This window comes from Tachyglossus aculeatus, assembly GCF_015852505.1.
Source record: "Tachyglossus aculeatus isolate mTacAcu1 chromosome 12 unlocalized genomic scaffold, mTacAcu1.pri SUPER_6_unloc_1, whole genome shotgun sequence".
NCBI classification, from domain to species: Eukaryota; Metazoa; Chordata; class Mammalia; order Monotremata; family Tachyglossidae; genus Tachyglossus; species Tachyglossus aculeatus.
Genome location: NW_024044828.1, coordinates 16,870,376 through 16,896,573, shown reverse-complemented (window position 1 = coordinate 16,896,573; position 26,198 = coordinate 16,870,376). Strand labels below are relative to the sequence as shown.

Genomic DNA, 26,198 nt, shown 5'->3' with positions numbered 1-26,198 from the left:
GAACTTCCCAAGCACTTAGTACAGTGCTCTGCACACAGTAAGCGCTCAATAAATATGATTGATTGATTGATTGATTGATCCCCTATTAAATAGTAAGCCACATCGTAGGACTCCAGCTTTTTTTTCTAATAGAAAGAGCAGGGGCCTGGGAATCAGAAGACGTTCTAATCCTGGTTCTGCCACATGTCTGCTGTGTGACCTTGGGCAAGTCACTTCACTTCTCTGGGCCTCGGTTACCTCATCTGTAAAATGGGCAGCGTGGCTCAGTGGAAAGAGCCTGGGCTTTGGAGTCAGAGGTCATGGGTTCAAATCCAGGCTCCGCCAATTGTCAGCTGTGTGACTTTGGGCAAGTCACTTCACTTCTCTGAGCCTCAGTTACCTCATCTGTAAAATGGGGATGAAGACTGTGAGCCCCCCGTGGGACAACCTCCCCAGCGCTTAGAACAGTGCTTTGCAGGTAGTAAGCGCTTAATAAATGCCATCATTATTATTATTATGGGGATTAAAATTGTGAGCCCCACGTGGGACAGGGATTGTGTCCAATCTGATTACCTTGTAGCTATCCCAGCACTTAGAACAGTGCTTGGCACATAGTAAGCGCTTAACAAATAGCACAGTTATTGATTATTATTATTCCATTTTTTCCCATAGCGACCCTGTTAGTAACCAGCTACACTTCACATACGTGGATCCTTCCATTTCAATCAATCAATCAATCAATCAATCGTATTTATTGAGTGCTTACTGTGTGCAGAGCACTGTACTAAGCCCTTGGGAAGTACAAGTTGGCAACATATAGAGACAGCCCCTACCCAACAATCAATCAATCAATCAATCAATCATATTTATTGAGCGCTTACTGTGTGCAGAGCACTGTACTAAGCGCTTAGGAAGTCCAAGTTGGCAACATATAGAGACAGCCCTTACCCAACAGTGGGCTCACAGTCTAGAAGGGGGAGACAGAGAACAAAACCAAACATATTAAGAAAATAAAATAAATAGAATAGATATGTACAAGTAAAATAGAGTAATAAATATGTACAAACATATATTCATTCAGTCGTATTTATTGAGCGCTTACTGTGTGCAAAGCACTGTACTAAGCGCTTGGGAAGTCCAAGCTGGCAACATATAGAGACGGTCCCTACCCAAGTATATCCGTATACACAGGTGCTGTGGGGAAGGGAAGGAGGTAAGACGGGGGGGGATCGAGAGGGGGACGAGGGGCTTAATCAGGGAAGGCCTCTTGGAGGCAGTGACCTAAGCAGGAGGAGATTCAGTTTGCCCCTTTAGAGACCAGAAACTTGGATTGAAGAATGTTAAGGGCCTCTTTGTGATTATACGCAGAACAGCCAGACTGGGAAAGAATCAGAAACTCGGATATTTAGAGAGAGGAAGAAACTAGGGCAACAGTCCAAAGAGGGCCGGAGGTGAATGGGAATGGAGAACGCGGCTACTGCGACAAAAGTAACGAACAATGAAATCAATTCACATCCTGCAGTCGGGAGGGGACAGTCCCCACGAAGGGAAGCAGCGTGGCCCGGTGGATAGAACACAGACCTGGGTTCTAATCCTGTCTCCGCCGCTTCTCGGCTGTGTGCCCGTCACTTCACTTCTCTAGGCCTCAGTCACCTCTTCCGCAAAATGGGGATTAAGACTGGGATCCCCGTGTGGGATATGGACTGGGCCCAGCCTTTTAAGTTTGTATCGACTCCTGAGCTTAGTACAGTGCCCGGCATGTAGTGAGCACTTAAGAAATACTGTGAAAAAAAGAAAGCGCTCATTGCCGTCTTGAAGACAAGAGGGTGGATCCTGACTGGGGACCGCCATGGATCTGACTCATGGAGCAGAAGCCAGTGCCACCGCCCCAGCTGTGGAAACTTGCCCCAAAGCTCGGCAGGTCAGCCCAAGAGTGAGGTGGCCGGGAATAGGATCATCCAGGAGGGCCCCAATTTTTTTTTAATGATATTTGAAGCAGCGTGGCTCAGTGGCAAGAGCCCGGGCTTTGGAGTCAGAGGTCATGGGTTCAAATCCCGGCTCCTCCAACTGTCAGCTGTGTGACTTTGGGCAAGTCGCTTCACTTCTCTGGGCCTCAGTTCCCTCATCTGGAAAATGGGGATGAAGACTGCCAGCCCCCTGTGGGACAACGTCATCACCTTGTAACCTCCCCAGCGCTTAGAACAGTGCTTTGCACATAGTAAGCGCTTAATAATAATAATAATGGTATTTGTCAAGCGCTTACTATGTGCAAAGCACTGGGGAGGTTACAAGGTGACCAGGATGCCCCATGGGGGGCTCACAGTTTTAATTCCCATTTTACAGATGAGGTAACTGAGGCCCCAAGAAGTAAAGTGACTTGCCCAAAGTCACAAGCCAACAAGTGGCGGAGCCTGGATTTGAACCCACGACCTCTGACTCCCAAGCTCGTGCTCCTTCCACTGAGCCACGCTGCTTCTCCATCTGCTTAACAAACGTTAACAAAGGACTGTGAGCCCGCTGTTGGGTAGGGACCGTCTCTATATGTTGCCAACTTGTACTTCCCAAGCGCTCAGTCCAGTGCTCTGCACACAGTAAGCGCTCAATAAATACGATTGAATGAATGAATGAATGAATGAATGAAGAAATACCATCATTACTATTATTATATGCCGGGCACTGTACTAAGCACTGGGGTAGATACAAGATAATCAGGTTGGACCCAGTCCGTGTCCCACATGAGACTCACGGGCCTAATCCCCATTCTTCGGATGGGGTAACTGAGGCCCGGAAAAGTTGAGTGACTTGTCCAAGGTCACGCAGCAGACAAGTGGCGGAGCTGGGGTTAGAACCCGGGTCCTCCAACTCCCGGGCCTGTGCGCTATCCACTCGGCCACGTTGCTTCTGGATGGTGAGGAATGCCTGCTCAGACTGGCTCCCCCCACCCTGGTCCAAGCACCAGAAAGACCTCTGTACTGGCCACCCAGTCCCCCAGCAACCCACCGATGGTGCTAGGTTTCAAGGTAATATAATAATAATAATAATAATAATAATGACTGCATTTGTTAAGCGCTTACTATGTGCAGAGCACTGTTCTAAGCGCTGGGGGAGATACAAGGTGATCAAGATGTCCCACGTGGGGCTCACAGTCTTCATCCCCATTTTACAGACGAGATAACTGAGGCTCAGAGAAGTTAAGTGACTTGCCCAAGGTCACACAGCAGACAGGTGGCGGAGCCGGGATTCGAACCCATGACCGCTGACTCCAAAGCCCGGGCTCTTTCCACTGAGCCATGCTGCTTCTCTAGATGACAGCGTAACCTACTGGAAAGAGCCCGGTGACCTTGGGCAAATCACTTAACCTCTCCTTGTCAGTTTCTTCATCTGTTAAATGGGTTACCTCCTGTCCTTCAGTCAATCAATCAATCAATCAGTGGTATTTATGGAGTGCTTATTTTATGCATTCATTCATTCAATCGTATTTATTGAGCGCTTACTGTGCGCAGAGCACTGTACTAAGCGCTTAGGGGAATACAACAGAACAGAGTTGGTAGACACATTTCCTATCCTCAAAGACCTTAGCCCCGGGTGGAACAAACAGAGCCCAAATTCAATCTGATCATATTGCTTATTAATACTTTGATTTTTGTCTAGCACTTGTATTCCCCCAACGCTCTCGCATTAATGCTCTTATTTTTGCTCTCACGATAACCCTGTGAGGTAAGAAGGAAGGCAAATACAGAGAAGCAGCATGGCTTAGTGGAAAGAGCCCGGGCTTAAGAGTCAGAGGTCATGGGTTCTAATCCCGGCTCTGCCCCTTGTCAGCTGTGTGACTTTGGGTAAGTCACTTAACTTCTCTGGGCCTCAGTTACGTCATCTGTAAAATGGGGCTTGAGACTGTGAGCCCCCCGTGGGACGATCTGATTACCTTGTATCCCCCCCAGCGCTTAGAACAGTGCTTTGCACATAGTAAGCACTTAACAAATACCATTATTATTATTATTATCCCCAATTTGCAGAAGAGGAATCTGAGGGTCAGAGAGTGACTTGCTCACGGTCACGTGGCAGGTGGTGCTTAGACTCGAACCTGGGTCCTCCGGCTTCCAGGCTGGCGCTCTTCTGCTGCACCTCCATCCCTCCCCAACGCTTAGCACAGTGCTTGGCACAGAGCACGCACTTACCCCGTGCAGTGTCATTAAAATAGGCAACTCTCCATCTCGGGCCCACATCCAGTCCTTCCAGAGAGGCTAATACTACTGCCTGGAGCAGATATGCCCTACAGGAGTCAGAAATTCTGTGTTTGGATCTTTTTTTTTAATAGTATTTGTTGAGCATTTACTATGTGTCAAACACTGCTTTAAATGCTGGGATAGATACAAGTCTATTATTATTATTATTATATAATATCTAATAATAAATGGTATTTCTCAATGCTGGGATAGATACAAGTCGATTATTATGAAGCACTTACTATGTCCCAGGAGGGGCTCACAGTCCCATTTTGTGGCTGAGGGAACTGAGGCCCAGAGAAATGAAGTGACTCAATGCTGGGATAGATACAAGTCGATTATTATGAAGCACTTACTGTGTCCCAGGAGGGGCTCACAGTCCCATTTTACGGATGAGGGAACTGAGGCCCAGAGAAATGAAGTGACTCAATGCTGGGATTGATACAAGTTGATTATTATGAAGCACTTACTATGCCCCAGGTGGGGCTCACAGTCCCATTTTACGGATGAGGGAACTGAGGCCCAGAGAAATGAAATGACTCAATGCTGGGATAGATACAAGCTGATTATTATGAAGCACTTACTATGTCCCAGGAGGGGCTCACAGTCCCATTTTACGGATGAGGGAACTGAGGCCCAGAGAAATGAACTGACTCAATGCTGGGATAGATACAAGCTGATTATTATGAAGCACTTCCTATGTTCTAGGAGGGGCTCACAGTCCCATTTTACGGATGAGGGAACTGAGGCCCAGAGAAATGAAGTGACTCAATGCTGGGATAGATACAAGTTAATTATTATGAAGCAATTACTATGTCCCAGGAGGGGCTCACAGTCCCATTTTACAGATGAGGGAACTGAGGCCCAGAGAAATGAACTGACTCAATGCTGGGATAGATACAAGCTGATTATTATGAAGCACTTACTATGTCCCAGGAGGGGCTCACAGTCCCATTTTACGGATGAGGGAACTGAGGCCCAGAGAAATGAACTGACTCAATGCTGGGATAGATACAAGCTGATTATTATGAAGCACTTCCTATGTTCTAGGAGGGGCTCACAGTCCCATTTTACGGATGAGGGAACTGAGGCCCAGAGAAATGAACTGACTCAATGCTGGGATTGATACAAGTCGATTATTATGAAGCACTTCCTATGTCCCAGGAGGGGCTCACAGTCCCATTTTATGGATGAGGGAACTGAGGCCCAGAGAAACGAAGTGACTTACCCAAGGTCATACAGCAGACCAGTGGAGGAGCAGGAATTAGAACCCAGGTCCTTCTCTCCTCTATCCTCTAGGACACAGTCCCTTTTCTCCACAGGGCTCACGGTTTCTGTAGTTTATCTGCAGCAACGACACAGGACCACAGCCTAGAGAAGCAGTGTTGCCTAGAGGATGGAGCACGGGCCTGAGAATCAGGGGACCTGGGTTCTAATCCCAGCTCTGCCACTTATTGGCTGTATGACTTTGGACAAGTCACTCACTTCTCTGGGGCTCAGTTGCCTCAACTGCAAAATGGGGACTCAGTATCTGATCTCCCTCTTACATAGACTGTGAACCCTATAGGACCTAGTTACCTTGTATCTACCCCCGTGCTTAGGACAATGTTTGGCACATAATAAGCGCCCAATGGCTATCAGAATTATGGGTGGAAGGGACTCTATTGGAGTTTATTTATTTATTATTTATTATTATTTTTATTTATTTATTTATTTATTTATTTTACTTGTACATATCCATTCTATTTATTTTATTTTGTTAGTATGTTTGGTTCTGTTCTCTGTCTCCCCCTTTTAGACTGTGAGCCCACTGTTGGGTAGGGACTGCCTCTAGATGTTGCCAACTTGGACTTCCCAAGCGCTTAGTCCAGTGCTCTGCACACAGTAAGCGCTCAATAAATACGATTGATTGATTGATTGAGTTGCTCTGAAAATACCCAGATCCGCTCAAGAAGGGCCCGCGGGGCGGAGAGCTGACAAGCGAAATAGTTCCTTCCTTTCGTGGAGCTGCTGATCCTGCACCTTTCACTGGGAGCTAAATTTACCGCAAAGAAAAGTAGAGATCAACTTACTCATCAGAAAGCCGGTTTCATTAAAAAGCAAGAAAGGGGACAGTGTTTCCCAGGAGAAAATGAAAGGGTTTTGTTTTTGGGGGGGGGGGGATTTTTTTTTTTTTTTTGGTTTGTTTGAGGACTTGGCAAAACTACAACTGGTATCAAATAGTCCCCGCTCTTTACCAAATGCTCAGTTGAGGGTCTCCTCAGACTTCCTCCCCTTGTCCCAGGAGGCCCAGAAATCCAGGGACCGGCAGGAACTGCGCGTCGCCGCAACGGGAGGCAGGAAACCTGAATCCTCATGGCTTGAGAATTGCCGGGTGACTTTGGGCCACTTAATAATTGCGGCATTTGATAGCGCTTACGCTGTGCCAAGCGCTGTACTGAGCACCGGGGTAGACACGAGACCATCAGGTCAGACACAGCGTCTGTCCTTCACGGGGTCGTTTAATAATTGTGATCATTGATAAGTGCGGTTCGAATCCCGGCTCTGCCACATGTCTGCTGCGTGACCGTGGGCAAGTCACTTAACTTCTCTGTGCCTCAGTTACCTCATCTGTAAAATGGGGATTAAGACTGTGAGCCCCCCGGGGGACAACCTCATCACCTTGTATCCTCTCCAGCACCTAGAACAGTGTTTTGCGCATTGTAACCGCTCAACAAATGCCATCATTATCATTATTATTATTCCTGTGCCTCAGTTACCTCATCTGTAAAATGGGGATTAAGACTGTGAGCCCCCCCGGGGGACAACCTGATCACCTTGTATCCTCTCCAGCACCTAGAACAGTGTTTTGCATATAGTAACCGCTTAACAAATGCCATTATTATTATTATTATTATTCCTGTGCCTCAGTTCCCTCTTCTGTAAAATGGGGATGAAGACTGTGAGCCCCCCATGGGACAAACTTGTAACCTCCCCAGCGCTTAGAACAGTGCTTTGCACATAGTTAGTGCTTAATAAATGCCATTATTATTATTATTATTAATCTCACTGAATCTGTGGCTGCTCAGACCTGGGAGGAACTTAAAAAGCAAGCGTTGGAACGGGAAGTAAAGAGCCAGAGAACTACTGATTGGACCCCACTCCATCTGACTTCAGCGTTTAGAACAGTGCTTTGCACATAGTAAGCGCTTAACAAATGCCATTTATTATTATTATTATTATTATTATTCATAGAAGCAGCATGTCCTGGTGGAAAAGCACGGGTCTGAGGATCCCAGCTCCGTCACTTCCCTGCTGTGTGATCTTGCGCAAATCGCTTCACTTCTCTGTGCCTCAGTTCCCTCATCTCTTCTCCTTCCTACTTAGAATGTGAGCCCCATGTGGGACCTGATCATTTCATATCCAACACAGCGCTTAGTACAGTGCTTGGAACATACATTTAACGAATATCATTATTATTGTTATCATTATTATATATCATCAGAATCCCACGGTGCTTTGAGATCATCGGGGCTATGGCATTGCAAGGTATTATTGTCTTTATGTCTGCCTTGGAACCCCTCAAACGTTCATCAGGTAAACTAATAATAATAATAATAATAATAATAATGATGGTATTTGTTAAGCACTTACTATGTGCAAAACACTATTCTAAGCGCTGGGGGGATACAAGGTGATCAGGTTGTCCCACGTGGAGCTCACAGTCTTAATCCCCATTTTACAGATGAGGGAACTGAGGCACAGAGAATAATAATAATAATAATACGATGGCATTTATTAAGCGCTTACTATGTGCAAAGCACTGTTCCCACTTGGGACAACCTGATCACCTTGTATCCGCCTCCAGCGCTTAGAACAGTGCTTTGCACATAGTAAGCGCTTAACAAATGCCATCATTATTATTTTACAAGATAATCGGGTTGGTCACAGTCCCTGTCCCTCACGGGGCTCACACTCTTAATCCCCATTTTACAGATGAGGTAACTGAGGCACAGAGAAGTGAAGTGACTTTCCCAAGGTCACAAAGCAGATGTGATTATCAATCAATCAGTCGTATTTATTGAAGCAGCGTGGCCAGAGAAGCAGCGTGGCTCAGTGGAAAGAGCACAGGCTTTGGAGTCAGAGGTCATGGGTTCAAATCCACACAGTTGAAGCAGCAGGCCAGAGAAGCAGCGTGGCTCTGCGGAAAGAGAACAGGCTTTGGAGTCAGAGGTCATGGGTTCAAATCCCCACTCCACCACTTGTCAGCTGCGTGGCTTTGGGCAAGTCACTTCACTTCTCTGGGCCTCAGTTCCCTCATCTGTAAAATGAGGATTAAGACTGTGAACCCCCCGTGGGACAGCCTCATCACCTTGTAACCTCCCCAGCGCCTAGAACAGTGCTCTGCACATAGTAAGCGCTTAATAAACGCCATCATTATTATTAAGTCACTTCACTTCTCTGGGCCTCAGTTCCCTCATCTGTAAAACGGGGACTAAGACGGTGAGCCCTCTGTGGGACAACCTCATCACCTTGTAAACTCCCCAGTGCTTTGCACATAGTAAGCGCTTAATCAATGCTATCATTATTATTATTGAGCGCTCACTGAGTTCAGAGGGCTGGACTCCGCACTTGGAAGAGTTCACTGGAACAATAAGACTCCCAGGGATTAGAAACAAGGTCCTTCTGACTCCCAAGTTCTAGACTGTAAGCCCACTGTTGGGTAGGGGCTGTCTCTATACGTTGCCAACTTGGACTTCCCAAGCGCTTAGCCCAGTGCTCTGCACACAGTAAGCGCTCAAGCAGCGTGGCTCAGTGGAAAGGGCCCGGGCTTTGGAGTCAGAGGTCATGGGTTCAAATCCCGGCTCCACCACTTATCAGCTGTGTGACTTTGCGCCACTCACTTCACTTCTCTGGGCCTCGGTTCCCTCGTCTGGAAAATGGGGGTGAAGACTGTGAGCCCCCCTGTGGGACAACCTGATCCCCTCGTAACCTCCCCAGCGCTGAGAACAGTGCTTTGCACATAGCAAGCGCTTAATAAATGTCATTGTTATTATTATTATTATTAAATACGATTGATTCTAGCCACTGGACCGTGCTGCTTCTCTTATTTTGGGTGACTGCTGCTCCCTTATCCCCTGGCAGCCCCAGGGAAGCACCCCTTTCTTCCCCCTCCCTCTGAAGCCCACCTACTCACTAAAGGCCAGAGCAGGATGGGGAAATCAACCAGTCCATCAGTGAATTAATCGGTGGAATTCATGGAGCACTTATCTCTGGCCGAACACTATTTCAGAGTTTGGGAGAGTACAATGGAGTTAGCAGACCAGATCGCTGCTCCCTTAGGAAGTCTGGCCCCAGGCCTCTTTGAAGATTTTAAGACAAAGCCTGCAGCTGGAGGGGGAGAGGCCAAAAAAAAAGTAGCCTAAAACAGCATCCTGGTGGAGTGGAAAGAGCACAGGACTGGGCATTGGGAAAGCTGAGTTAATAATAATCATCATCATCATCATTCATTTCATCGTATTTATTGAACGCTTCCCGCTAAGCGCTTGGGAAGTCCAAGTTGGCAACATCTAGAGCCGGTCCCTACCCGACGGCGGGCTCACAGTCTGGAAGGGGGAGACAGACGGCAAAACAAAACATCTTAACAAAATAAAATCGATAGAGCGAATCTGTACAAGTAAAATAAATAGAGTAATAAATCTGTACAAACATATGTGCGTATATACAGGTGCTGCGGGGAGGGGAAGGAGGTAAGGCGGGGGGTGGGGAGGGGGAGGAGGGGGAGAGGAAGGAGGGGGCTCTATCGTAATTATAGTAAGATATAGTAATTACTATATATAAATTACTATACATATATAAAATATAGTATAGTGATATAGTAATTATAGTAAGCACTTACCAAGTACCATAATAATAGCATTATCATTGTTTTAATAATTATAAAATATAATTATATAATTATAATATATAATATATAATAAAATATATAAATGCATACAAAAATATAGGTTTGTTAAATAGAATACATAAACTATAATATGATTTAATAATTATTATTGTTTTAATGATCATGATAGCATTATTATTATGGTACTTAAGTGCTTACTATGTGCCAAGCACTGTTCTAAGTGCTGAGATAATAATAATAATAATAATGGCATTTGTTAAGCACTCACTATGTGCCAAGCACTGTTCTAAACGCTGAGATATAATAATAATAATAATAATAATAATCAATCGTATTTAATAATAGCATTTGTTAAGCACTCACTATGGGCCGAGCACTGTTCTAAGCAGAGGCGGGGTACAAGGTAGTCAGGTTGTCCCACGTGGGGCTCACGCTTTTAATCCCCATTTTCCAGATGAGGTAACTGAGGCCCAGAGAAGTGAAGTGACTTGCCCAAAGTCACACAGCTGATAAGTGGCGGGCCCGGGATTAGAACCCACGACCTCTGACTCCCGAGCCCGGGCTCTTCCCACTGAGCCACGCTGCTTCTCTAGATCTGATCCCGGCTCTGCCACTTTCCTACCATGTGAACTTGGATGAGTGACTTGATTGTTTTCAACTTCAGTATCCTTATCTGTAAAATGGAGAATAAATACCTGGTCTCCCTCAATCAGTCGATCGTATATAATAATAATAATGATGGCATTTATTAAGCGCTTACTATGTGCAAAGCACTGTTCTAAGTGCTGGGCACTGTTCTAAGCGTATATATTGAGCACTGTACCTAGCACTTGGGAGAGTACAATCAGACAAGCAGCATGGCCCAGTGGAAAGAGCATGGGCTTTGGAGGCAGAGGTCATGGGTTCAAATCCCTGCTCTGCCAATTGTCAGCTGTGTGACTTTGGGCATGTTACTTCACTTCTCTGTGCCTCAGTTCCCTCATCTGTAAAATGGGGATAAAGACTGTGAGCCCCACGTGGGACAACCTGATCACTTTGTAACCTCCCCAGCACTTAGAACAGTGTGTTGCACATAGTAAGCTCTTAATAAATGCCATTATTATTTTTATTAATATAACAGGGATGGCAGACGTGTTCCATGTTTCCTGCCCCCAAAGAAATTACAGTCTAGAGGGGATACAGACATTAATAGAAATAAATAAATTACGGATATGTATATAAGTGAGAAGCAGCGCGGCTCAGTGGAAAGAGCCCGGGCTTTGGAGTCAGAGGTCATGGGTTCAAATCCCGGCTCCACCACTTGTCAGCTGGGTGACTTTGGGCAAGTCACTTCACTTCTCTGGGCCTCAGTGACCTGATCTGTAAAATGGGGATTAAGACTGTGAGCCCCCAGTGGGGCAACCTGATCACCTTGTAACCTCCCCAGCGCTTAGAACGGTGCTTTGCACATAGTAAGCGCTCAATAAGTGCCATCATTATTATTATTATTAAGTGGGGTGGGGCTGAGGGAAGGGTGAATAAAGGGTACAAATCCAAGTGCAAGTGATACGGAAAGGAGGGGGAGGAGAGGAAATGAGGACTTCATTCTTCTAGACTGTGAGCCCAATGTTGGGTAGGGACCGTCGCTATATGTTGCCAACTTGTACTTCCCAAGCGCTTAGTACAGTGCTCTGCACACAGTAAGCGCTCAATAAATACGATTGATTGATTGATTGGCTTAATCGGGGAAGGCTCTTGGAGGAGATATGCTTTTAATCAGGCTTGGGAGGCGGGGAGGGTGATTCACATGAAGAAGAGAACTTTCCAGGCCAGAAACAGAAGGTGGGAGAGGGGGCAGTGAGATAGATCAATCAATCAATCAATCAATCAATCATATTTATTGAGCACTTACTGTGTGCAGAGCACTGTACTAAGTGCTTGGGAAGTACAAGTTGGCAACATATAGAGATAGTCCTTACCCAACAGCGGGCTCACAGTCTAAAAGGCGAGGGGGGGAATCTAGGTACAGTGAGAAAGTTGGCATTAGAGGAGCAAAATTTGCGGGTTGGATTGAGGTAAGAAATCACAAAGTTAAGGTAGGAGGGGGCAAGGGGTTTGAGTGCTTCAAAGCCGACTCTAAGGAGTTTCTGCTGGATGCCAAGGTGGATTCATTTTCATTTCATTTAATCGTATTTATTGAGCGCTTACTGTGTGCAGAACACTGTACTAAGCGCTTGGGAAGTACAAGTTGGCAGCATATAGAGATGGTCCCTAACCCAACAGCAGGATGGGAAACCACTGGAGATTCTCCAAGAGGGGGGAAACATGAACTGAACTTTTTTTGGAAAAAGGATCCGGGCAGCGGAGTAAAGTATATCCCAGTTGGGACAGGGACTGTTTCTGATCTGATTATCCTGATCTACCCCTGGTGCTTGGCCCAGAGCAAATGTTTAACAATTACTATTATTATTACTTTTCTGTAGCCACTTGTGCTGAGCTACTTAACTACGAGGAACCATCGCCTTTATGTCTGCCTTAGACCCTCTCAGACGTTTAATAATAATAATAATGGCATTTATTAAGCGCTTACTATGTGCAAAGCACTGTTCTAAGCACTGGGGAGGTTACAATAATAATAATAATAATAATAATGGTATTTGTTAAGCGCTTACTATGTGCAAAGCACTGTTCTAAGTGCTGGGGAAGTTACAATAATAATAATAATAATAATAATGGTATTTGTTAAGCGCTTACTATGTGCAAAGCACTGTTCTAAGCTCTGGGGAGGTTACAATAAGAATAATAATAATAATGGTATTTGTTAAGCACTTAATATGTGCAAAGCACTGTTCTAAGTGCTGGGGAGGTTACAATAATAATAATAATAATAATAATGGTATTTGTTAAGTGCTTACTATGTGCAAACCACTGTTCTAAGCACTGGGGAGGTTACAATAATAATAATAATAATAATAATAATGGTATTTGTAAAGCGCTTACTATGTGCAAAGCACTGTTCTAAGCACTGGGGAGGTTACAGGGTGATCAGGTTATTCCACGTGGGGCTCACAGTCTTCATCCCCATTTTACAGATGAGGGAACTGAGGCCCAGAGAAGTTAAGTGACTTGCCCAAAGTCACTCAGCTGACAACTGGCAGAGCCAGGATTAGAACCCATGACCTCTGACTCCAAAGCCCATGCTCTTTCCACTGAGCCACGCTGCTTCTCTGTTTATCAGGCAACCACATGTAACGGAGTCCATGTGGAGCTTAGTAAGCACTTAGTACAGTGCTCTGCACACAGTAAGCACTCAATAAATACGATTGAATGAATGGAGCTCAGCCCAGATCTGCGTATGTTTGTACATATTTATTACTCTATTTGTTTATTTATTTTACTTGTACATACCTATTCTATTTTATTTTGTTAGGATGTTTGGTTTTGTTCTCTGTCTCCCCCTTTTAGACTGTGAGCCCACTGTTGGGTAGGGACCGTCTCTATATGTTGCCAACTTGTACTTCCCAAGCACTTAGTACAGTGCTCTGCACACAGTAAGCGCTCAATAAATACGATTGATTGATTGATTGATTGATTGATTCTCCTGCCTTGTAGAAAACCCCAGCTACCCAAATGACCCTCTGATTGCCCCCAGGGTCCCCATGGGAAAGCGCACAAGACTGGGAGCCAGCAGAGCCGAGTTCTAATCCTGGCTCTGCCACTTGCCTGCTATGTGACCTTGAGCGAGTCACTTAACTTCTCTGTGACTCAGTTTCCTCATCTGTAAAATAGGGATGAAATACCCGTTCTCCCTCCCCCTTAAGACTGTGAGCCCCGGAGGGACAGGGAATCTGTCTGATTTGATTATCCTGTATCTATCATGGTGTTTGTTGCATAGTAAGTGGTTAACAAATATTATTATTAATCAATCAGTCACATTTATTGAACTTACTGTGTGCAGAGTCTTGTACTAAGCGCTTGGGAGAGTACAATATAACAGCTGGTAGACACGTCCCCCATCCACAGTGATCTTACAGTTTAGAAGGGGGATTATTATTCATCAATCGTATTTATTGAGCGCTTACTATGTGCAGAGCACTGTATTAAGCACTTATAATAATAGTGGTATTTATTAAGCGCTTACTATGTGCTTACTTAAAGCTTACTTAAAGCACTGTTCTAAGCACTGGGTAGGTTACAAGGTGATCAGGTTGTCCCACGGTGGGGGGGTTCACAGTCAATCCCCATTTTACAGATGAGGGAACTGAGGCACGGAGAAGTGAAGCGACTTGCCTGAAGTCACACACAGCTGAAAAGTGGCGGAGGCGGCATTCGAACCCATGACCTCTGACTCCAAAGCCCGGGCTCTTTCCACTGAGCCAAGCTGCTTCCCTATTATTCCCTGTTATTATTATCATCATCATAATCATTATTATTATTTAGTAGTAGATGTAATAGTTGGCGTAGTAGTGAGAAGCAGCATGGCTTAGTGGAAAGAACATGGGCTCGGGATACGGGTTCTAATCCCAGCTCCGCCACTTGTCTGCTGTGTGACCTTGGGCAAGTAACTTAACTTCTCTGTGCCTCATCGGTAAAACGGGGATTAAGATGGTGAGCCCCACGTGGGACAGCCCAATCAATCAATCAATCAATCGTATTTATTGAGCACTTACTGTGTGCAGAGCACTGGACTAAGCGCTTGGGAAGTCCAAGTTGGCAACATCTAGAGACGGTCCCTACCCAACAGTGGGCTCACAGTCTAGAAGGGGGAGACAGACAACAAAACAAAAGCCGTTAACAAAATAAAATGAATAGAATAAATATGTACAAGTAAAATAAATAGAGTAATAAATACGTACAAACATATATACATATATGCAGGTGCTGCGGGGAGGGGAAGGAGGTAAGATGGGGGGGATGGAGAGGGGGACGAGGGGGAGAGGAAAGAGGGGGCTCAGTCTGGGAAGGCCTAGAAGAAGGCCTTCTTCTTATCCATTCTTAATTCTGGTCTGTATTTTCCTGTTTCTGAGCACATGAAGAAGTTCTTCATGTTCCAAGCTATGTTACCTCCATTTCCCTCCTAATATTACAAAACCATCTTTAGCTAACACCCCAGTCATATGTGCTATCCCACTATTACTAAGTTATTCCAATTTCTTCAAAACGTTTGTTCTGAGCTCGGATCTACATTTCTTCCTGTTTATATTTCTCATGCTCTTTACGTTTCATTTACATAATCTTGTCACCCATATTAGAGTTTTCCGATAGTTTCAGGTCTCCCCACAGATCAATCTATTAATAAATCAATCAGTGGTATTTATTGAGTATTTATTGAGACCCCCCTCAAGGAGCTTGCAACCGAAAAAGGGAGATGGACCAAAACTATTTACGAATTATAGGCATAGGAGGATTTAACAGGAAGTGGTTTAGGCAAATCAAGATGAAGGTGATGAATAAGCAACTGAATATACAAACGGAATAATAAATACATACAAAAAAAGGGAAGCAATGTAGTTTAATGGAAAAAGCCTGGGCTTGGGAGTCACAGAAGCTGGCTTCTAATCCCGGTTCTGCCACTTATAATAATAATAATAATAATAATAGCATTTATTAAGCGCTTACTATGTGCAAAGCACTGTTCTAAGCACTGGGGAGGTTACAAGGTGATCAGGTTGTCCCACAGTGGGGATGAAGATGGCGAGCCCCCCGTGGGACAACCTGATCACCTTGTAACCTCCCCAGAGCTTAGAACGGCGCTTTGCACACAGTAAGCGCTTAATAAATGCCATTATTATTATTATTATCATTATTATAATTATTATTATTTGGGCAAGTCACTTCACTTCTCCAGGCCTCAGTTCCCTCATCTGTAAAATGGGGATGAAGATTGGGAGCCCCATTATTATTATTATATTTATTAAAATGGGGATTGATTGTGAGCCCAAGGGACAACCTGATCACCTTGTATCCTCCCCAGTGCTAAGAACAGTGCTTTGCACATAGTAAGCGCTTAACAAATGCCATTATTATTATTATTAAAATGGGGATTGATTGTGAGCCCTGCATGGGCCAACCTGATCACCTTGTATCCTCTGCAGCGCTTAGAGCGGTGCTGTGCACATAGTAAGCACTTAACAAATGCCATTATTATTATTATTATTAAAATGGGGATTGATTGTGAGCCCCCCATGGGACAACCTGATCACTTTGTAACCTCCCCAGTGCTTAGAGTGGTGCTGTGCACATAGTAAGTGCTTAACAAATGCCATCATTATTATTATTATTGTTATTATTATTAAAATGGGAGCCCCACATGGGATCACCTTGTATCCTCTGCAACGCTTAGAGCGGTGCTGTGCACATAGTAAGTGCTTAACAAATGCCATTATTATTATTATTATTAAAATGGGGATTGATTGTGAGCCCCACATGGGCCAACCTGATCACCTTGTATCCTCTACAGCGCTTAGAGCAGTGCTGTGCACATAGTAAGCACTTAACAAATGCCATTATTATTATTATTATTATTAAAATGGGGATTGATTGTGAGCCCCCCATGGGACAACCTGATCACTTTGTAACCTCCCCACCGCTTAGAGTGGTGCTGTGCACATAGTAAGCGCTTAACAAATGCCATTATTATTATTATTATTGAAATGGGGATTGATTGTGAGCCCCCCATGGGACAACCTGATCACCTTGGAACCTCCCCAGCGCTTAGAGTGGTGCCGTGCACATAGTAAGCACTTAACAAATGCCATTATTATTATTATTATTAAAATGGGGTTGATTGTGAGCCCCTCATGGGCCAACCTGATCACCTTGTAGCCTCCCCAGCGCTTAGAGCGGTGCTTTGCACATAGTAAGCGCTTAACAAATGCCATTATTATTATTATTAAAATGGGGATTGATTGTGAGCCCCCCATGGGACAACCTGATCACCTTGTATCCTCCCCAGCGCTTAGAGTGGTGCTTTGCACATAGCGCTTAACAAATGCCATCATTATTATTATTATTATTAAAGTGGGGGTTGATTGTGAGCCCCCCATGGGACAACCTGATCACCTTGTATCCTCCCCAGCGCTTAGAGTGGTGCTTTGCACATAGTTAGCGCTTAACAAATGCCATCATTATTATTATTATTATTAAAGTGGGGGTTGATTGTGAGCCCCCCATGGGACAACCTGATCACCTTGTATCCTCCCCAGTGCTTAGAGCGGTGCTTTGCACAGAGTAAGCGCTTAACAAATGCCATTATTGTTATTATTATTAAAGTGGGGGTTGATTGTGAGCCCCGCACGGGCCAACCTGATCAACTTGGAACCTCCGCAGCAGTTAGAGCGGTGCTGTGCGCATCGTCAGCGCTTACTAAACGTCATTATGGCCGGTATTATTAAGGGCTGAGTAGCTGCCAAGGCCTTGCATGTGTAGGTGAGCGGCGTGGGGGCTGCCTCCGCCCTCTCCAGCTGCTCGTCGTGGTGGTGGTGGTGGTGCTGGTGGTGGTGCTGGTGGTGGGGGGCCTGGGCCCCGCCTCTGTCCAGCACTGCAGTGGCCGGGGCTGGGTGCAGAGGCTGGCTCGGCGGCAGTGTGGGAGACGCCCCCGGCCCCAAGTCGGAGCTCCTTTGTTCCTCCCCATGGCCCACGAGGCCGGAGAGCGGCCCGGGCCCGGGGCCATGGGGGGGGAGCCCCCGGCCCAGCTTGGAGGTAAGGTAGGACAGGCGGAGGGAGGGAGGGAGGATGGGGGGCTGGGATCTATATACGTTTGTACATATTTATTACTCTATTTATTTATTTATCTTGTACAGATCTATTCTATTTATTTTATTTTGTTAGTATGTTTGGTTTTGTTCTCTGCCCCCCCCCCCCCGCTTTCTCGACTGTGAGCCCGCTGTTGGGTAGGGACTGTCTCTCTGTGTTGCCAACTTGGACTTCCCAAGCGCTTAGGCCAGTGGTCTGCACATATTTATTACTCTATTTATCTTGTACATATCTATTCTATTTATTTTATTTTGTTAGTATGTTTGGTTTTGTTCTCTGCCCCCCCCCCCCCCCCCCCCCCCGCTTTCTCGACTGTGAGCCCGCTGTTGGGCAGGGACTGTCTCTCCGTGTTGCCAACTTGGACTTCCAAAGCGCTTAGGCCAGTGCTCTGCACATATTTATTACTCTATTTATTTATCTTGTACATATCTATTCTATTTATTTTATATTGTTAGTATGGTTGTTTGGTTTTGTTCTCTGCCCCCCCCCCCCTCTAGACTGTGAGCCCGCTGTTGGGTAGGGACTGTCTCTCTATGTTGCCAACTTGGACTTCCCAAGCGCTTAGTCCAGTGCTCTGCACATATTTATTACCCTATCTTACTTGTGCATATCTATTCTATTTATTTTATTTTATTGGTATGTTTGGTTTTGTTGTCTGTCTCCCCCTTCTCGACTATGAGCCCGCTGTTGGGTAGGGACTGTCTCTCTATGTTGCCAACTTGGACTTCCCAAGCGCTTAGTCCAGTGCTTTGCACATATTTATTACTCTATTTATTTATTCATTTATCTGACTTGTGCATATCTATTCTATTTATTTTATTTTGTTGGTATGTTTGGTTTTGTTCCCTGTCTCCCCCTTCTCGACTGTGAGCCCGCTGTTGGGTAGGGACTGTCTCTCTATGTTGCCAACTTGGACTTCCCAAGCGCTTAGTTCAGTGCTCTGCACACAGTAAGCGCTCAATAAATACGATTGATTGATTGATGGGGGCGCCTCCCCCCCCCCCCGCCCCCCCAGGACTGGTACTGCATTGTTCGGGGGCGGGGACGGCCGCCCCCTGCACCAGCTTCCAGACTGTGAGCCCGCTGTTGGGTAGGGACCGTCTCTATACGTTGCCAACTTGGACTTCCCAAGCGCTTAGTACAGTGCTCTGCACACAGTGAATGAATGAATGAATTAATTAATTAATGAGCTCCTTCCCCTCCCCACAGCACCTGTATATATGTTTGTGCATATTTATTACTCTGTTTTATTTGTACATATTTTTTCCGTTTATTTTATTTTGTTAATATGTTTTGTTTTGTTTTCTGTCTCCCCCTTCTAGACTGTAAGCCCACTGTTGGGTAGGGATCGTCTCTATACATTGCCAGCTTGTACTTCCCAAGTGCTTAATACAGTGCTCTGCACACAGTAAGCGCTCAAGAAATACGATTGAATGAATGAATGAATGGAGCTCCTTCCCCTCCCCACAGCACCTGTATATATGTTTGTACATATTTATTACTCTATTTTATTTGCACGTATTTATTCCATTTATTGTATTTTGTTAATTTGTTTTGTTGTCTGTCTCCCCCTTCTAGACTGTGAGCCCACTGTGGGGTAGGGACCGTCTCTAGATGTTGCCAACTTGGACTTCCCAAGTGCTTAGTCCAGTGCTCTGCACACAGTAAGCGCTCAAGAAATACGATTGATTGAATGAATGAATGAATGAATGAATGAACCATCCTGGGCTCGGGCTGCAGGGGGGTCCCTCCTGCGGGATGGGGTCCCGGGCCTCGGGTGAGCCCCCCCCAGCAGCCTCACGCCTCCCCCCCGTCCCTGCCCCCTCCATCCATCCATCCATCCCTCCCTCCCTCTCCTCTCCTCTCTCAGGGGACACCGGCGACGAGGCCCCCCCCCAGGTGTGTGCCAAGTGCTGTGCCCAGTTCGGCGACCCTGCAGAATTCCAGGCCCACCGGGACGGGTGTGACCCCGAGGCCCCCGTCATGGCCGTCCTGGGGGCCCAGGAGCGCCCCACCTCCTCCACGGCCCAAGGCACGGCCGCCGCGGCCTCCTCTTCGTCGGCGTCGTCCTCGGCGTCGTCCTCGTCGTCCTCCTCCGAAGCCAGGCCCGAGGGCCGGGACAGCCCCCGGGTCATGGAGACCGAGCCCAGCGGCCCCCCGGACCCCAGACCCCCGGGTCCCCCGGGACCCCCGGACCCGCGCTGGGCCCCGGAGCGAGGGACGGAGGAGGCCGCGGACCGCTTCCTGGTCACCCCGGCGGGGGCCGGCCGAGGCGGGGGGCTGATCCTGGCCAGCCCCAAGCTGGGGGCCACCCCCCTGGCCCCCGAGCCGGCCCCGGCGGCCCCGTCCGGCCCCCACCTCAACATCCCCCTGATCCTGGAGGAGCTGAGGGTCCTGCAGCAGCGGCAGATCCACCAGATGCAGATGACGGAGCAGATCTGCCGCCAGGTCCTCCTGCTGGGCTCCCTGGGCCAGGCCGTGGGGCCCGCGGCCACCGCCGGCTCCTCCGACCCGCCGCGGACCCCCGCCGCCGCCGCCGCCGCCCCGTCCAAGCCCCTGCTGCCCATCTTCGGCCCCGCCAAGCCGGCCCAGGCGGGCAAGACGACGACGACGCCGGCCCCCTCGGCGGCCGCCCCGGCCGGGGCCGAGGCCCCCAAGCCCGCCTTCTTCCACCTGTACCACCCCCTGGGGGGCCCGCACCCCTTCGCCGGCGGCGCCGGCCGCGGCCACAAGCCCGCGGGGGGCCCCTCGGCGGCCCTGGCCGGAGGCACGGACCCGCCGCTGGCCGCCCCGCACCTGGCCTTCCCCGGCGGCGCGGGGCTCCTGGCCGGACAGTGCCTGGGCCCGGGCCGGGGCCTGGAGGCGGCGGCCGCCGCCGCCCCGGGGCTGCTGAAGCCCAAGAACGGCGGCGGGGAGCCGGCGTTCGGCGAGCCGGCGGGCCCGCCGGAGAAGCCCGGGGGCCGGCACAAGTGCCGCTTCTGCGCCAAGGTGTTCGGCAGCGACAGCGCCCTGCAGATCCACCTGCGGTCCCACACGGGCGAGCGGCCCTACAAGTGCAACGTCTGCGGCAACCGCTTCACCACCCGGGGCAACCTCAAGGTGCACTTCCACCGCCACCGCGAGAAGTACCCGCACGTGCAGATGAACCCGCACCCGGTGCCCGAGCACCTGGACTACGTCATCACGGGCAGCGGGCTCCCCTACGGCATGTCCGTGCCCCTGGAGAAGGCCGAGGAGGAGGCCGCGGCCGGGGCCGGCGGGGACCGCAGGCCCCTGGCCGCCGCCGCCGCCGCCGCCGCGCTCAGCGCCACCGAGAGCCTGACCCTGCTGTCGGCCGGCGCCGGCGGCCCCGCGGGCCCCGGCCTGCCCGCCTTCAACAAGCTGGTGCTCGTCAAGGCCGTGGAGCCCCGGAGCAAGGCGGACGAGAACACCCCGCCGGGCGGCGAGGGGGCGGCCGGGGCCGGCCCCGGGGCCGAGGCGGGGGCCGCCTCCGCCGCCGCCCGGGTGCAGCTCGGGAAGCTGGTCACCTCCCTGCCCAGCTGGGCCCTGCTGACCAACCACTTCAAGGCGGCCGGGGCGGGCGGCTTCCCCTTCCCCTACGTCCTGGAGCCCCTGGGGGTCTCGCCGTCCGAGACGTCCAAGCTGCAGCAGCTGGTGGAGAAGATCGACCGGCAAGGGGGTGTGAGCGCGGCCCCCGCCGGGCCCGGGGCCCTCCCGGCCTCCTCGGCCGCCGCCGCCGCCGTCGCCGGGTCGTCGTCGTCCTCCTCGTCCTCCTCGTCCTCCTCCGCCTCCCCTTCCCCCGGCGGCGCCGCCGCCGCCGCCGGCTCCGGCCCCAACCAGTGTGTCATCTGCCTGCGCGTGCTGAGCTGCCCGCGCGCCCTGCGCCTCCACTACGGCCAGCACGGCGGGGAGCGGCCCTTCAAGTGCAAGGTGTGCGGCCGCGCCTTCTCCACCCGCGGCAACCTGCGCGCCCACTTCGTGGGCCACAAGGCCAGCCCCGCCGCCCGCGTCCAGAACTCCTGCCCCATCTGCCAGAAGAAGTTCACCAACGCCGTCACCCTGCAGCAGCACGTGCGCATGCACCTCGGGGGGCAGATCCCCAACGGCGGCGCCGTGCTCCCCCAGGCCGGGGGGGCCCCGAAGGACAGCGGCCCCGAGCAGCCGGACGCCCCCGCCGCCGGGGACCGCCCGCCCCGGCCCCGGCCCCGGCCCCCGCCCGCCGGGGAGGACCCGTCCGAGGACGAGGACGGAGAGGAAGAGGACGGGGAGGAGGACGAGGAGGAAGAGGAGGAGGACGGGGAGGAGGAGGAGGAAGACGGGGAGGAGGAAGAGGAGGCCACCGACGAGGACTCGCTGGCGGGGGCCGGTTCCGAGAGCGGGGGCGAGAAGCCCGCCTCGGGGCGGGAGGATTCGGAAGACGCGTCCGGGCCCGAGGACGAGGCCGGGGCTCGGAAGGAGGCCGACCGGGGCGCCCGGGGACCGGAGCGCCCACCCCCGCCGGGGAGCCCGGAGGCGCCGCGGCCCGTGGAGGAGGAGGAGGAGGAGGAGGAGGGCCGCCGGCCGGCGGGAGCGGGAGACCGGGGGGACCCGGAGGCCCAGGCCGGCGGGAGCGGCAGCCCGCCGCCCGTACTCTGCCCGGATGGGGAGGGGGCCGAGGGGCCGGGGCTGCCCGAGGCCCGGAGGAAGGAGGCTGCGGAGCCCGGGGCGGGCGGCGGCAGGCCCTGCGCCGTTGGCGGCCGGGCCTTCCCCGGCCAGGCCGCCCTGGAAGAACATCACCGGACCCACGCCAAGGAGGGGGCTCTCTCGGCCTGCGGCGTCTGCAAGCAGACCTTCCCCGAGCGGGCCGCCCTCAAGAAGCACATGCTGCTGGCGCATCAACAGGTACCGCCCTTTGCCCTCCATCCCCCCGGCAGGGGAGCCCCCTCCTCCCCGGCCCCCGGCCACCTGCCCGCGCTCTGCCCGCCGCCGCCGCCACCGCCGCCGCCCCCCCCCGCGGCCCCCTCCCTTCCCTCGGGACGGCGACTCCGCCGTCCCCTGAGACCTTCAGGAGTGCTTGGCGCCCTTTGACCCCAGGAACAGGGGCTGGAGAGAGGGTCCCCTCACCGTTCCCCCGTGGGCCAGGAGCCCGGGATGAGCCGGGGAACTTCTCCCCATCTCGCCCAGGATCCTTGGAGGGCTGTCTTTCTCCCTCTCCCTCTCTCTTTTTTTCTCTCTCTCTCCCTCCGCCCCCGACCGCGCCCCCCGCCCCGGTCCCCGGGGGTGACCCTCTGTCCCCGTCCTTCTCTCCCTCTCCTTTTCCTTCCTGGCAGGTGCACCTCAGCACCCATGTCTGGAATTGCAGCCCCGCCCTCAGGGCCCAGCGTCCGTCCCCGGAGGGCCAGATCCCCCTCCTCTCCGGGGGCCCGGCCGAGCCGCAGGACCTCCCGTCCCGGGATGTCCCCGCTCAGCTGGTCGGGGCGGGTGGCCCGTCTTTCTGGAACCAATACACGGCCTTCGTGTCCAGGGAGCTGGCCGCCAAGCCCCGTGGCTCTATCCCCGTGCCGGCCCGCGGCCCGCCGGCCCTCTTCGGCCCGGATGCCGGGAAGGCCCCGCCAGCTGGGGGACGGGGCGAGGCCGGGGGGCAGACCCAACACCCCACGCTCCGGCCCGCGGCTCCCCAGAACCCCACCCGGGAAGGGAAGTAGCCGGCCAATTCCCCCCGGCCAGTGCCTGGAGGAAACGGGGCGTGGTGGGAAATGGGACCCTTCTCAAAGCCCCCCACTTCCACCCACAGAGCGTCCTCTAAATGCTAGGGGACCGAGAGAGCGTCTTCGACCGTATCTACCCCCTCCTCCCCACCCATTGTCACCTCCCACGGGGAGCGAGGTCTGCGTGGGGCGGGGAGGTTATTCCCCGGGGAGGGACGGGCTCAGGCTGTCTCCCAAAGGGGCCACTGAGGCCAGTGGAGAGAGAGAGAGAGAGAGGTGGGTGGACACGGGGCGACCCCGTTACAGCTCGAGCGCGTCGGGCTGCAGGTGACTGGAGGGCCGGTGGAGCCAGCGGTGGTTCAGGGAGAGGAAGGCGAGAACGGCGCCCCGAGACCCGAGCCGCCTCCCCACCCACATCCCCCAGACTCCCCCAAACTCCCTCTCCCCCTTTCTGAATCCTGAGGCTGCCCCCCGGCCCTCCCCCCCGTGACAGGGCATAGAATGTACTCTTAACATAGGATCAGACGGAGACGGGGCTGCAGGGGAGAAGCAGGGAGCATGGATCCTGCCGGCAACGCGTTAGCCGTTTCTCCTCTCTAGCTGTAGGCTCTGGTGCCGCCTAACATAGTGAACGTGCGGGGCAGAGGAGGGGGGGTCCTTGGGTCTTCCCCGCTGTCATTAAAGTGTTCTGACCCCGCACCTGTGTCATTTGCCTCATCCTTGCCATCCCCCGGCCCACCCACTCGGGCCAGAGAGGGTCCAGGCACGGCCGGCCGCCCTCCGGAACCCGCGGAGTCCGAGTGGACGTGAGTGGGCCCAAGGCTTTCCCGCGAGACGGACCCAGCACTCTTCATCCGTCCGCCGTCGCCCCCGCCTTCCTCCACGAGGCCGGTCCCTCTGCCCCCCGCTCGCTACGGAAGCCAAGGAGGGGAGACCACCTCCGAGGCCCGGGAAACGGGAACGCCTCAGATGAGGCCGGTCCCTCTGGCGAGGCCGGATGAGCCCCACGGAAGGAGGAACAACCGGTGTCCAGTCTGAGGGACGGCCTCCCGTCCGCGCTGCAGACGAGAAGGCCCGACAGGCCGGAGGGAGCCAGAAGGCCAGCGCTCAGCCTCTCTTCTTCTAGAATCCCGTGATTTAGATTCCTACGGGGGGCCTCCACTGGGACGCAGGGGTCCTGCTTCCCACTTTGAAGAACTACTAACCCCACTCTAGATCAAAGGTGGCCACTGCGAATGTGGATTTATTCCAGGTGGCCCCGGGAAAGGGGCACGATTTACCTCTTTAAACGTGGCCGACGACTGGGAAGGGGGCCAGCAGCCCCGGGAGTGGGAGCGAGGTGGGGAGGCGGGACACGGGAGGTTGGAGAAGTGGCTCCTGCCTCTTTAATTCTGGGAAAAAAGCTTTGGTCAATCTCTTGTCCTTTCCCCCTTTCAGACTCTCATGGGGGAGAAGAGGAGGAGAAGGAGGAGGGTCGCATCCCCCCATCCCCCTCCTCCCTCCCCTTCCACTCTCCACCACCTCCATTGGTTACAGATAATGCTATTTAACTAATTAAACTTGATTCGCCCTCTGTTTAGATGCCAGCTCTCGTAATGGTAACAGATGTTTGTGAGGCTTCTGGTGATGGGTATTTCCTTAAGGCCCTCCAGCCCTAATCTCTGCAAAGCTTTCTATTCCTGCCTTTCCCCCTCCCGCAGAACCCTTCCCGCCCCTTCCCAAACCCAGCCTGCTTTCCTCATCTATCTCCCTCTTCATCCCCTACTGCTATTCTTCCTAGATTTCCCCTCCTCCTTTCCCTTCTCATCCTTCCTTTCATTTTCCCCTTGACGCTAGTATTCTGCGCACAGTAAGCACCTTATAAATCTCATCGATAGATCGATTGATTCCCACCTTACCCCGAGACAGTCCTCCTTTCCCCAGTGCCCTGAATCCCCGGCCCTCTGGAGTGAATCGGATGGCTTTAACCCCTGAGAATCGGGGATCAAGGACGCAGACAGAAATCCCGCCCGGCTTGATCGGATCCCGATGGAGAAGAGACTTCCGGATGCCGGCCATTAAGGCGGAATTATCCGGGAGGGTGCCGACCCAGAAATGCAAAATACAGAGCCGCCACCCAAATGCACGCACTCGGGCCAAACTCCAAGAGGTTGTGGGTGTCCCAACTCGGCCGTCCTCGGTCCGAACCGGGACCACGGCGGCGCAAGTCTCTGGAAAAGCGTCTCGCTTGCTCTTGAGCTCCGTCTGTCCCGATCTCATAATTCCCCAAGGCCTATGCTGGGTTGCGACGCCCGCTGATCCTACGGTACGGAAGCTGAAATGGAGGCAGAGGACAGGGGCTGGTGGAAATGGGGAGGGATGCTACATTTGATGGGAGACGTCCCACGGCTCTGCGCGCCCATTTTCCCTCCACCTGTAGCGGTTCTGCTTGGCATTGGAGATGGTGGCAGGCTGAAGCCATGAGAAGCTAAGCCCCCGTAACGCTGCAGGGGCCAAATTATTTGGGGTGACGGAGAGCCGAGGAGATGTCAATCAATCAATCAATCGTATTTATTGAGCGCTTACTATGTGCAGAGCACTGTACTAAGCGCTTGGGAAGTACAAATTGGCAACATAATGTCCTGCCGCTCCCACCCTCCGTGCCCGTCTCACCGGCCCATCCTCTACGCCAAGAGGCTCCGTCCT

At 51.5% G+C, this 26,198-nt stretch overlaps 1 protein-coding gene across 1 annotated transcript in view; it reads left to right on the top strand.

Moving 5' to 3' along the window:
* The window catches only part of SALL2 (spalt like transcription factor 2), a 28,560-nt gene extending 4,363 nt beyond the window's left edge, over positions 1 to 24,197 (top strand). The window contains exons 2-5 of the mRNA XM_038741056.1: positions 19,697 to 21,538; positions 21,605 to 22,104; positions 22,201 to 22,707; positions 23,136 to 24,197. Coding sequence (XP_038596984.1) covers positions 19,697 to 21,538; positions 21,605 to 22,104; positions 22,201 to 22,707; positions 23,136 to 23,510 — 3,224 coding nt within the window. The 3' untranslated portion in view covers positions 23,511 to 24,197. The remainder of the gene's footprint in view (positions 1 to 19,696; positions 21,539 to 21,604; positions 22,105 to 22,200; positions 22,708 to 23,135) is intronic.
* Positions 24,198 to 26,198: the final 2,001 nt, after the last annotated feature.